At 34.9% G+C, this 14,303-nt stretch overlaps 1 protein-coding gene across 1 annotated transcript in view; it reads right to left on the bottom strand.

Annotated features, from left to right (window-relative positions):
- Window positions 1-6,447: 6,447 nt before the first annotated feature.
- LOC115918496 (neurofilament heavy polypeptide-like) overlaps window positions 6,448-14,303 on the bottom strand; it is a 55,538-nt gene continuing 47,682 nt past the window's right edge. Inside the window, exons 12-13 of the mRNA XM_030980517.1 lie at window positions 13,561-13,599; window positions 6,448-9,125 (exon numbers count right to left, since the gene is read on the bottom strand). Coding sequence (XP_030836377.1) covers window positions 8,766-9,125; window positions 13,561-13,599 — 399 coding nt within the window. The 3' untranslated portion in view covers window positions 6,448-8,765. The remainder of the gene's footprint in view (window positions 9,126-13,560; window positions 13,600-14,303) is intronic.

Below are 14,303 nucleotides of genomic sequence, written 5' to 3'. Positions count from 1 at the left end.
GAAAAAAGATGCACTCTTTCATCTCGTCGACTAACATAAACTACCCAGATCTACGTGGACTTATTTATAGTGCAATCAATTTTTAAGATGTCGCCACAACTCAATCAAATGACGTAATTAATAATTCATCGCTACAAGGTTAATTTAATAGAAATCAATTCGATTACTTGGGGCCTTGAACTTTTAGAAACCAAAACGGGTCGGTATCGATGCCAAAGTGCAATTCGATTAAGCATGGCGGTATTGATATGAAGAACTTGTCCCAACAAGCATATCAATAATAGTAACAGAACTAGTATTGTAGTAGTAGTAGTCGTCGTTTTTTTCGTAGTAGAAGTAGAAGGTCTAGTGGTGGTAGTAGAAGTAGCAGTAGTAGTAGTAGTAGTAGTAGTAGCAGTAGTACATGTAGTAGTAGAAGAGGTAGTAGTAGTAGTAGAGGTAGTAGTAGTAGTAGTAGTAGTAGTAGTAGTAGGGTCACTAATAGTATAGTAGTAAATGTAGTAGTAGTAGTAGTAGTAGTAGGCCTAGGACGGAGGAGAAGTAGAATATGGGGTCATTTTAACGCTCACAGAATCTTAGCGGATGCTTGATATATGCTTCTTCATTGGCTTAACCTGGTTTGAGAGAGGCAAATATAAGTTAATAATTTCCGAATTATTTTAGTGCGAATGCCTAGGCTGCGAGTCAAACCGTAGTGTGATCCATGTACCAAGGACCCAATATCCACTAGGCCACGACATATTATCTGTGACAGGTAATCAAGCTATTGTTTAGGTGAATAGCTGAATATTTATGACATTTTGATATCAAACAATGTTTAGATTTTATGATTGATAAATCAGCTGCAATATTTGGAGAGAAAGTACATTTCCGAAATATATCTTTATCACGAATACAGCGGATTCTTCATATTTTATAACTAAAAACAGTTAATGCTTCATTGTATTTCTTTGTAATTAGCTTAATTGATACCAAACTTCCCAGTATTGTCATTGTAATGTCGAGTATAAAAACAACTGTCAATAGATAATTAAAATCTAAAGTAAACTCAGTATGACCTATTATGACGTAGTCAATCAAATTAAATATATATCTTTGCTCTTGAACTTCGTACGACATGTCGGGACTACCATCACTCATTTATTTTCCCGCCCTTTCAAACTAGACCAACCATGACCTAAATGATGCAAAAAGATTTGCGCCATATGAAATAATTTCAAAAAGGCCATGAACTTATATAACACCAAAATACAATACAAGTGCCTATTCTTCAAGAGTAGATTCGTTCCCGTTTGCTGGTTTAACATATTTTACAATATAATATACGTTACGGGAATAACAAATACTCAAGATTAATCATATAATTGTCTTGTTTTTCGGCACTAACCTTGTACATAGGATGAATGCCTCGGGGCTGCCATTTTCTTGATAATGTAATGGACGTGTAAGTTGAACACGTATCATCCACGGAAACGTTTCAATCGGGGAGATATTTTCCAATCAATATAGGCTAAGTAAATTGGTATTTCCCCCAGAACGTGGAATCCTATCTGCCATGATAACACTGCATGAGACAGAGATTGTGAACTTGATTTGTACATGATCACGTCGAATGTCTTTAAGAAATGCTCTGTTTTAAAAGAAAGGAAGTTTATTGTATAGGAATGCCTGATGTAGCAACAGCTCATGTATGCGAAGTATTTTCTGACTTTTAACGTACAATACCTCGAAGCAGGTGAATGCAATAGTTTGTCTCGCTAGACACGCTCTGAAAGGGAAGAAGCATTCATAAATTTGTCTGTATACATTTATTTTGAATTTTGATACTGATCCTATGTTATGCATCTATACCTTCTACGTAGAGGTGTCGTAGTCGAGTGGTTTAAGCACTTGACTTGAAATGCAAAGGTCGTGGGTTCGATACCCGACACGACACGAATGTCCTTTGTCAAAGCATTAATCTACCTTTGCCACTCCATACCCAGGAGAGAAATGGGGACCTGGTAAGGATGATACTCCCTAGGGAGTGGAGAATGGTGCATATTGTGCGTGAATGAATCCGATGACCGGGGTAATAATATGTACATAATATAGAGCCAGATTATTATTATTATTAAGTCACATGATCAAGAAAATTACAAAATCGTTTTCGCATTTATATTCAAGTTAAGAACCGTTTACAGAATGGCTTCCCGATATACCTATAGTTTTGACAAATTGCAGAAAATGAAAACATCACGCATTATCATTGTCGGATAAAGTCAAACCTGCAAAGACCACCTGTCTACAAAGGCCACATTTGTTGTTTCTCTTGATAATGGTTTCTCATTGAATCGTGTATTAAAGGAACCTGTCTACAAAGACCACCTGTCTACAAAGGCCATATTTTGTGTTTCCCTTGGGTGGTCGCTACAGACAGGTTTGACTGTATTTGTTTTCATAATCGAATATTATAAACTGTGCGACAGTCTTGTAATCAAAATAATTTAAACGTTTTTTAAATAGCAAGATAACCACCCCCTAGAAAAGGAAATATCGAGATTAATATTTCTCTGGAATCTTAATTGTTAAAAATAGAATACAAATTAAGTTTCGTGAACGCTTTCAGAAAGAAACAAAGGCTATTTTCAAAGCAATGGAATCACGCTATAATATTATATATCATTGAAACATGAAATGAACCTTTGCATTAATAGAGGAAAATTATGTAGAAGCCTTACGAAATATCTATTCCAATAACCTCGACTAATGAGAAAAAGACGAAAACAAGGCTTAAATCAAACACGGACATTAGAGGATAACTATTGACTGTCACTAGGTAACTTTGTGATAAGTACTGTCTAATTGTTGAAATATGTCTGTCGCGGTGTAGCTAAGGGATGTACATAAGGGGTAGTACATGCCCCAATCGAACGCCCAAGGAAAAAGAAGACAATGAAGAAGAAGACGAAGAAGAAGAAGAAGAAAGAAGAAGAAGAAGAAGAAGAAGAAGAAGAAGAAGAAGAAGAAGAAGAAGAAGAAGGAGAAGGAGAAGGAGAAGGAGAAGGAGAAGGAGAAGAAGGAGGAGAAGGAGAAGGAGAAGAAGAAGAAAAAGAAGAAGAATGAGAATAATAATAAGAAGAAGACGACGACGAAGACGAAGAAGAAGAAGAAGAAGAAGAAGAAGAAAAAAAAAAGAAGAAGAAGCAGTAGAGGAGAGAGAAAGAGAGGGAGAGAAAGAAACGGTGGAGGTGAAAAAGACGATAAGAGAAAATAGGACCCAATCCCGAACCCTCTTAATCGGTGGCCTTGTAAATTTGTTTTTGATTCACTGGAAAGGCGGACCCATGCTACGCCACTATTTATTATCTGCGCGGGAATACCCCTGGTGACGAAAGACAATAAGGTCAATCAAGCTGCAACTTGAATATTGTTTATTCAGAGTTCATTCTATTTGCATAATACAGTGTATTCCAATCCGTCACTAATTGAATACCACATACTGTTTGAACAGAGAGCATTAATCGCCCCTCCCCCTCCCCCGATCAAATATGTAAATGTCCACTGCTCCTTGGCAACAGAACAGGGTGGGGCATTGACGTAGGCGCTAATAATTGGAGGGGTTCATGGGTGAGAATGATCAAGATGTATACAGGTTAAATAATTAAGATTCTGTCTGTTTTTGGTTGTTCAAATATTACCGATAGATGATATCTTTACCATTTATTTGGCTATTGAACACGAGATGAGTGGGAGCCAAACAGATTAAAAATACTTCACAATTATATTTCAAACTTCACTTCACGTCACTGTAATAAATTATAAAGTAAAAAAAAAAGACAGTGAGAAAGAAGAGAGGGAATTGAAAGGGAGAGAATGGGAGAAAGAAAGTGGAAAAATTGGGAAATGGAATGAAGAACAGAAAAAGAGGGTGAAAGAGAGAAAGAGAGAGGGGAGAGTGGAGAGAGAGAGAGAGAGAGAGAGAGAGAGAGAGAGAGAGAGAGGGGGGAGGGGGAGAGGGATAAGGAGAGAGAGAGAGAGAGGAAGAGAGAGAGAGAAGAGGGGGGGGGGGCATCGGACCTAGTTTGTGTGGGTCCTTAATGACATCATAATACATATCCAGTGGTCCCAGTCACACACTTTGGTGTTAGGATTATTTTCCCCTTACAAGTAGGCTTCACAAGAGCTAAGACCAAAGCCAAGTACCAGAGGAAGGGGTCTGTATGTTCCTACGAACCATTGGTTCTATCAAGGGACTGGTCTGGTTACTTATTGGTCCTACTTCTCATCAATCCTTTCCTTCAATCACAGACAAACCAAACCTAATGAATAAATGGGCAGGACAAAAAAAATTCCCATTTTCTCCAATGAGCACATGCATTATTATTATGCCAAAAGACCCCCCCCCCCCCCCCCTCAGACTGTTTTGACGTGAAATTTAGGAACAAATTGTACAAGAAGGAATAATGAAAATTCTATGACGCATATAAATCTGAAAGGAAAACACAATCTGAAGGCCTTTGTGTAATGTTAATCAGTATAATAAGCTCGCATCTTTATTTCTATCTTTCCAAAATTCTCAACTAGCACCGCATGTGAGAGGTTAAAAAATAAAAAATAAAAGAAAGAAAATGTGTTCATTCTTCGAGAAAGTATTAACATAAAACTGTTACCGTCGCATACATGGTATCTAAATACACTGGACATGATACACAAATACATCCTATATTTCATATCGTTACAATACTCATGCCTATATGACATACACAGTGGTTTAAACAAGTATCAATATTTACAATACAACAAAGGTATAGGTACACAAAACATTATTCATGAACTGACTGTGAAACACTTATGATGTGCCCATAAAATACTAGAAGCCAATTCTATTGCATATAACACTGTGGAATATCAATCAAAGCATGACTTTGAAGACAAAAATATGGGAATCTATTTACATAAGGACTTTGTGATATACTTATTCTGTCTTCTACAATAGACAGTGCTTGTACCACTATACTATATGATTATATAAGGATCATTATATACACACACAGTTACACATAGCTTTAAATTCAAATAGAAATGTAAAACAGTAAGGCTTCTCATTTGATACCAACTACAGGAACTTCTTTTTTCAATTTGAAACAAAACAGGTGATAAAATCATCACCATATCAAATTCCAATTAATTCCATTTTTAGAATACCTGATTAAACATGCAAAATTGAGGTATGCATGTCATAATTGAATACTCCGGCTAAACCTACGTTGAAGTGTATGAATACATGCTGGTTTCATAAGACTTGCGTGCTTAAGTACATAAACACAACAAGTGAAAACATTTGAATTGAAATCTATACAAATCACATGGAGAAATAAATCTTCCTCCAAGTCGAATTAAACCTTCCTACAGCATCCTTTATCAAAAACACCAATAATTGAAGGAACTTCCAAATTTGTTCTTTAAACTCACTCTAAAAGTCAGATTAAAAACAGCAGTGTATGGTTGACATCAGAGCCACCTATACACAGAGTTGGACATCCCAGTTTGAGTTGGGCACAAGGTTTGCTTTTTGTTGGCTAAGCACAAAGCAAAATTATATGCTTTGTTGTGACCAACTGATACCAAGTTGGCCAAACTCTGTGCAACGATGGCTCTGGTTTGAGTTACGTAGAGTTAATATAAAAATGTTATTCAACAACTCTTGCCGTTTTTTTGTTAATGTGACTTTCTTTCACCTTTATTATATTACCATTTAATGCAGGCACGATACGGTCGATTTACCTAACACTATGTCATAGGCACTTAAATCACATATATTATAATATGTAATCATATATGTTTAATCATTACACATCATGATTCAAAAGTGTACAAGTTAAATCCATTATGCCTCACTGTTTTTCAGCATGTGATAGAATGCAAGATCACAGGGATTAAAATGAGTAAATATTAATCGCAGAGAGACTAAATATATGTTGAATAAATGTTTGAATAATGGTTAAGCAAATTACACAAAGGTCATGAATACTTTACAAGAAGAAAGCCAAGTAAACATTCTGCTGTCAAGAACTTCTAAATGAATTGAATTAATTAAATATCATCATATTCCATCTATTGCCTTTTAAAAAAACACCTTCTTGAACCATTCGTCTTATTAACTTTTAAACAATGTTGCTTTAAAAATCTGATAACTGCAGGAGTAACATAATATACAAAACATTCTGATTGTAGCAAAAATAAAAGAAAAGATTTCAAAAAGGAATGAATATACCTGAAGAAGTAAGAAAGCCAATACATTGGAATGGTAATTAAATGGTGTGCAAGATTATTCTGTACTAAAATGAAATGGAGAATACAAAAAGTGAATATAATTGAAATGGGAATACAAGTATGAGACCTTTTATTTCAGTGGTATCATTTTGAATAAACCTTCTCCAAACTTCAAGCTAGGATTTTTTTTTAATACTCTTTCAACAACAAAAATGTTTCACTTGGTTTTACAAAAAAATAATTTCAGTATGCATTGTCAGCCATGGTATGGAATTCAGTGAAAATAATGAAATAAAACCAATTGTTCTTTTAATCCTTTATTTGGAATGTTTTTTTTTAATCTCATTTTGAATGTAATATTTTGTTCAAGTTGATGTTACAACTCAACAAATTTCATCACAAGTTGTATTTCAAAGATAATATTAATGTATAGTATTATCAACAAACAATATTCCTTTTCCAAACATATCAAATATAGGAATGTGAAAAGCATGAAAGAGAAAATGAAAATCAATGATTTACTTACATGTGTATTTTGAAATGTAATCATTACAAAGAAAAAAACACCATCTGTTCTAAGTGAACGATGTATATGTATATTTCTAGCAACTTGACAATCTTTGCATATTTTGGGGTCCGTGTCAAATTCTCAATTTAAGACAGACAGGTTACAAAGTGGATCATCTTCCCATCATTGTTTGTTTGGGCTAAATAAAACATTTTTTTTTCTAGAAAGATACATCTCAAAAGTTAAATTTTTCTTGAATGAAAATTTGTACTCTTTGAACTGTGTAAATATGGCAGAATCAATGGGTTTTTAAACCAACATAAAATAATGTAAACCGAAAACCTATTTGGTATAAAACAAAACTGGCCCCTGCTATCAATCTCAATTTTAGCACATTTTTCTTTTTAAAGGAGAATGATATTCAGTGTTATTCACAACAAAAATAATTTCATGACAAGTTAGTAGCACTATTATTTTTTACAAGAAGGAGATGATAATGACGCATTAAATTAGTTTTATGACAAAACTCAGCAACTAGACATTCAACCATGTGACTTTCTTTCTCCAAAGTCAATAAACAGATACACCTGTTCAGCCTTAACCAATTAAGATACAAAATTCCTGATTATATACCATATGTACAAAATATAAATGTTTCTTCTGTTCTCATATATGTTTTTTTTTATTTGTTTATCATAGACATACATTTACACCATTCACATTATTTACATATAAAAACTTGTCTGGTATTGTTTGTAGAAAACTTTAACAAAAAACTTCAGATTGCACCTAAAATTTGTCATGTTATAAGACATGTCATGCAATATTTATCAACTGACACATGTGACAAGTTCATCCAAAGGAATTTCTGGACCTTTGAAAACAGATACTGGGTATTTTGGAACTGGCCATCTCTATGAACATACTGCCTACTTTAGCATTTCAAAGCACCTCTCTATCCATTTCTTTCCTTTAAGTTCTAATTTGTTCATTTTATTTCAGCACCACCATAAAAAGCACAAACTTACTGCATTTGGTCAAATATTTGGGAATAATCAATAAAATAATCGATATTTGTATAATATTATTCTAGAACTTGTTTCAGACTTTTAAATAAATTGCATAAATATATGAATAACACCATTAAAGTTTCTCTTGCATGGCTGTTTTAAAACTAGCGTATTACTTTAAAAAGAGATTGTTACAATCCTGGCACAGGGAATCGGAGTCCTCATTGTATAAATAACTGATGATTGCATATTACAATAAACGTACCTACTGTATTCTCTCCCATTGCATGGCTACAGCTAGGTGTTTTCAGGTTAATCCTATGGTCGTCTTTTTCAACCAAAAACTAAATATACCAAAGCTGTCTTCAGCTTAGTCATTGAATGTGATTTCTGTTTACTAGTAGTTTCGCAAATTGTGGTTTGCTTTAATAATTATTCTAAAAAATTATGGTGGGTCCCCACAGATAATTGCAATAAATTGCTGCATTCTGATCTCTTTGAATGTATATATATATATATTGTACATGAAATTGACATGCAGGTACAAGTTATACATGGAGAAAGTAATATATATATATATATATATTTTTTGTGTACGTGTGCAGATTAAAATCATATCTTTAAAATTCATACATCAGTCAAGCAAATTGTTATACATCAGTTATCCCTCTACTAAGAAGGGTGTGAAAAAAGAAACATTTCTGCAACCATTGTAAATTAAAAATTTGGCAAGTCCACAAGTGCTACCCAGTCTGCAAAGCAAGCTGAAACATGTGCATTCTAGTGTGTTCATGTGCAAAGGCAGATATTCAATAAAAGTTATCAACATGGTAGATATTTTTGTTAGCACTCTTTAACCTAATGATAGCTAGTATTTATTCAATAATCATCATGTCTTTGACACTGAAAATCTAGTCTAGGTCAAGCAGCTTTAAGAGGGATGAGGGACAAAGTTGACGAGAGAGAGGGCAGAGTTGGTCCTATCATTGTTATCAAATGATGAGTTTCTCTTTGAGTTGGTTGTTTTTCACCACAGTGCCGTGCTGCTTGCAGTAGAGGTGGTCATCAGCGATATCCAGGTTCCACAGGGTCAAAGTTCGGCTGCATTCGCAGCACTTCTGACAAGTCCGATGGAAGACGCGACCTTCGAACTTGCTCGACTCGTTGGGGTAGACGGCCTTATCACACACCATGCAGCGATCGATCTTGGGCTGGAGGGGCTTGCGGGTGGACGATGTGGTGGTTGATGTCGAGGACGATGAGGGATTAATGGACACTTTGGAGGGTTCGGTTGTCGTTCCCGTTGACCCGCTGGGTTTGTTGGAACTTGTTGATGAGGGCTTTGACGGAACCTAGGCAGCAGGAAAAGTATGAGATATAGAAGATTAATGTTTTTGTTTTGACTTGAAATTAATGAAATTAGAGGTCCAACCATCATTTATGTGTTTCAGTTACGATTATCATGCATTATTAACAGTCACTAGCTTGTATAAAATACCAGCAGCATATTTACAAAGCAAACTCACTCTGAATCTCTCTAAAGATTTACTATCCCTCCCCTCCACTTCCCCCTTCCACAAACAATGCCCTCATGTGATAAATCTGTGTCACGCAATGCAGACTATACAAACAATATGCACATTCCATTTACCTACTCAAAGTCATGCAATGTACACATGTACATGTAATTACCATGCATAACATGATTCAACATGCCCTCGCAGTCTGTTGAATGTCATTGACATTAATTTTAATAGCAAATCATTTATAATATTGTAATGATCAACATAAGAATTAATTAATTAAATTGGCACAAAGAACATGACAGGGGCATCAATCAAATATTGTTTGAGGGGGTGGGGGCATGTTGGAGCATTTTTAGAATAAACTGATGGATATAGTATGGAGGGTATTTTTTTCTAAATAATGCATTTGCCGTCCAATCCTAGCTGCATATGCTTTTACATCCTGAAACTTGGCGTTGATACTATATATCAAAACATATATTTGTGATTATAAAATGATACTAAATGATTTTGATATTCTGTTCCTGTTTCAAATTAAAAAAAAGATATATTATTAGTTGTGTTAATAACACATCTCATTTCCTCTTTTGTTAGTGTTGCAGCTGCTCTTTCCTTAATTGTATTCATGCCTTTAGAAAACAACAACAACAACTAATCACTGATACTTGAAAAGGCAGTAATTCCTTCTGTGGTACCTTATATCATCAACCCACTGACCTAATACTTCCCTTAGATTCCAGCAAAATGTTATCTTGGGCTTGCATAAATAGTATGTAATGGTTTAACAAAGACACATTCATGTATTTGCATGACTGATTGCAAAAGAATTAATGAGACCTGATTTAATGTAAATGTTATGTGAGGGGCCTAGGCAGGTGGTTATACAACACAGATTTACTCCAGCAAGAATTACTCTAGCTGGGTCAAGACCCTACACTAACTTTAACCCTGGACCCAAAGCTATACCTAACCCTAACCCTACCATTTAACCTTACCTAAAACCCAATTGCAACCTTCACCCCAACCCTAAACCTACAGCTTTGACAAAATATAGGCTGGAACAATTGTCTAAGGAAAAAATGCCAGTTCACCACACAGTACCGGTATTTCCTTTAATACATTCTAAGCATAAACTGTCTTGCTAAATGTCGGTGTGAGCATATCATTTTTGAGGTTCTTTTAATCTTAATCTAATTGGTATTTCCTCAAGTACAACAGATAATGCCCTAATTATGAGCTTAATATTCAAAAGTTAGATAGGAATAAGATCATCAACCATAAACCCAAGAGATCCAGACAAATCTAGCCTTTGCATTTAAAAGCAATGTACCAGATTAATGTTGGGAGTATGAGGGTTAAGAAGGGAAGGAGTGGTAGTCACTTCTCTACCACATGATCTCTGTCTTGTGACTCGCTGTCAGTGCCAATTACACTAGCGAGATGTGTTTCCAGTCTTCCTCTTTCTGTCACACAATGTGGATCCCATGTCATTGTCAACATTCTACCTAAGAGCTGAGTACACCGCCCTCTAACTGAACTTGGGCAAAAATGGATTAACCCCATTATGGGGGCTTGTCTTCCGGTCTTATAGTTGAAACTATTGTTATGGTGGATATAAGTCAGAATCAATGTGTACATGTATGTGTACACCCTCAATTGAAAACACAAATACCAGAAATGAGATTTGATGAGACAAGACCTACTCATAATTCGAAGGGGCTTGGGGCAATTTTACTCCACATAAGTGAAATACTATATACCGGTACATAAAGGCCTTGTAGGCCTCCAAATAGCCCCCCCCTTCTGCACATTCCCACTTTTATTTATCCTTTATTTTTATCATTTAACAATTTGTAAAGGGCCTGAGGGGATGTTCAGAGACAAGTTTGTAAACATTATTTTTTTTCCATTTATATTTGTTTATTTTGAATGTTCATCTAAAATACTGCTAATGATAGAACACAAATATTCATGGAATTTAGCATGTATTTGTGAGTTTGCTGGCAAGAACAACATACAATATATCTACTAGATAAGAAGCTACTCAAAATAACTTAAATAAAGTTAGATTTCCTCTCAAAATGCAGTTCTGTTATTAGAATCCAAGATAGTTTTCAATCGAACAGTGCTCTCAGAATTAATTACTACAGGAAGCGATTAAACTATGTTGAATTGTAGTAATACAGAATCTTCTTAATCTACAGGTAGTGTTAAGGATTAAGTTTTACTTAAAATGTCATTCTAATGGGATGGGATTAATATTTAGTAATTCTGGGCTTAGTATTCAAACGGTTTACATAAATACAAGCTCAAAATTGGGTAGGAATTGCAGCCTATTACGGTGAAAGGTTAAAACTACAAATGAGAATTAAAAAAAATAGAAAAATAAATCGGGGCCGAACCCTTTGGTATGTTATCAAGCCACTGGAAAACATACATGTATGTGTATTTGACTTTTAATGCACCACTAATCAACCCTTAAAAAACACACTCAAAAATGTTCCCAGCATTTGAAATGTAGGGCTCACTTAAATTGTGGTTTCTAGAAACGAGACATGCATTTCTTTATATTTTGTCTCTCTATTCTTGTTGTTTGCAATTTACAGGTGATTAAATAAGTAAACTAACTCTCCAAGACAAAACCTAACATCTTGGACAAACTAAAATTAAACTTAATAGATAAGCAAATATGTGAAAAATAGGACCTTGTGTCGTATTGACAGAGAGGCTTTGCTCTCGTTATGTATCCTACATTGTACAATGGGGTGATGTCACCAATTTTCTCAATCTGATCAAATTTATTTCATTGTGAATCACTGCATCCATTGTGTTCAAGGAGCATTTTTTCCTCAACATCACTAATGGATCATTTAAAAAATAAAATGCTTCTTCCTGTTTACTTCGAGAGCAAAGTCCCCAAAGTTTGTACAAATCTGGAGATTACAAAACATTTTTGTACCTAACTTGCATTCCATAGTTTTTCAATGCTTGAATCTTTTGCATGAATATGCACTTCTTATTAACCACAATCAGCAGTGAAATACAGTAGTAACAAAGCCATTCATTCTGTATTGTATGGCTTTGTTACTATTAAAGGGATCGTTTAACAATGTTAAATAATCTGAGATACAAGGTCCTACATGTTACCAGTGTCTGTGATATGGTGTAATATTGAAGCCCTAAAAAAATTGTGCTTCAAAATGATCAAGAAGTGCCTCAAAAAAATAAAAATCTTTGAGTGACCGGTTTTACCATACTCGTTTTCCCCGATAGACTCTAGTGTTATGAAAACCGTTCAGCGAACGGTTTTTAAAATTTGTAACTCCAATCATTAATATCTTGATAATCAGACAGGCGATTGGCTTGTAAAAGTCATGGAGTTCCTGACTGACCTAAAGGTTTATAATTATCATTGCAGCATGAGCTAAATCAAGGATTATTTCTAAAGGATCTGAGACAAAGTTACCAGATCCCTTTAAAGGCAGAGATATTTTTCAGGTTTAGTTCCTCATGTTTAGAAGTAATCCCTCTTGAATTATTTTCTTTCAATCTGTGAAGAATGACATCCAGGGTGACTCATGCAATGCTAGCATTTTCCCAGGAAGTATTGCCACAAAATAGCATTCCAGTTAGAGCGGGAAGAGTGAGGTTTCATCGAGAGATTTGGAAAAAACAAGACCGGTGAGGTGAGAGAGGGAGAAAGATGCAGACAATGAATGATAAGAGAATGATGTGAGCACACGATTAAAGCCAGATTATGGAGAGGCAAGAGATTATGGCGTTGAAAAGCTGTACTGTACATGAACAGGTAAAATAAACATTGATACTAGAAATCAAGGTATTTCGCCCCAAAAATGGCAAATGCCAGAAAACATTCACATTTCCTGCAAAGTCATGATAACAAAATAGTAAAGAGAAAGATTTACAAGTAAATGCAGATAATTAGTACATACGCATATAGAAAGATAAAAAGCCACTGAACAGACAAATAAATACATTGGATAGATGGAGGGAAAACATAATCCTTTTTTCATAATGATTGCGAGCGCCTAACAGGCCGCCACCCTAGTCTTGTTAGCTCGTAAGCTTGTATGCATTGAAATTCTACACCATTTTGTTTCAGCACTCGGATTAGTTTGCTGTTAAAGGGGCTTTGTAAGAAACAGATACCATTAACACACATTTGTAATTAAGAGCTCATTTTTATTGCAAAGCTTATATTGAAGTGGCAGTAAAGTTTTTGCGTTTTATTATTTCTTACCACATGTCTTTCTGAATTCTCCACAGATAAATCCATGTCCTGACAAACAGGCAAATTGAAGTAAGATTTTTTTTCTCAATTAATGCAATTTTTAAGACAAGTAGACAGACCCCAAATCAAAACAGACACATAAAAGATGAAAAGGCAATATTAAGTAAGTACACATTAGGGCAAATTAATGGAGAAAAGGATAGATTAAAAAAGAGGTAGGTACACGTAGGTACAATAGATTTGTGCATTACATGCATAGACAATTGATTGATATATAAACTGATGGATAGATATAATCTAGTAGGAAAGATGGTTGGACTCAATAATAGATTACATGCACTTAGACTGAAAATACAAAACAGGAATGAATGTGCAAGCAAACCAGAACATAGGAACTCAAGGGAACATGCAAAATATTTCAATAAATATTTCACCATTAATTTTGTATGGTATCCATAGGGCAGAACGCCCTTTAAGTCTATCACCCCCTCCCTCACCTAACTCCCTACTCAACATAAACACGTGCCCGTTTACTAGTGAAATCTTTTATTCAATCAACTGAAAGTTTCTGATGATGTAATTTGAAGGAGGATGTAGAAGAGCACAGGGTGAAGGTCTTCATCAAAAGATATTTGGGAGGATTAAAACAACAAAAACTGTGCATACATTCTATTCATGTACCCCCCCCCCCCCCTCCCCCTGCAAAATTTGATGACATTCTTTTTCTTCAAAAATTGACCATGCTCCTAAAA

This window comes from Strongylocentrotus purpuratus, unplaced genomic scaffold (assembly GCF_000002235.5).
Source record: "Strongylocentrotus purpuratus isolate Spur 01 unplaced genomic scaffold, Spur_5.0 spur5_scaffold_11, whole genome shotgun sequence".
NCBI lineage: Eukaryota > Metazoa > Echinodermata > Echinoidea > Camarodonta > Strongylocentrotidae > Strongylocentrotus > Strongylocentrotus purpuratus.
The sequence above is the reverse complement of the archived record's forward strand: the minus strand, read 5'-3'. Positions and strand labels throughout refer to the sequence as shown.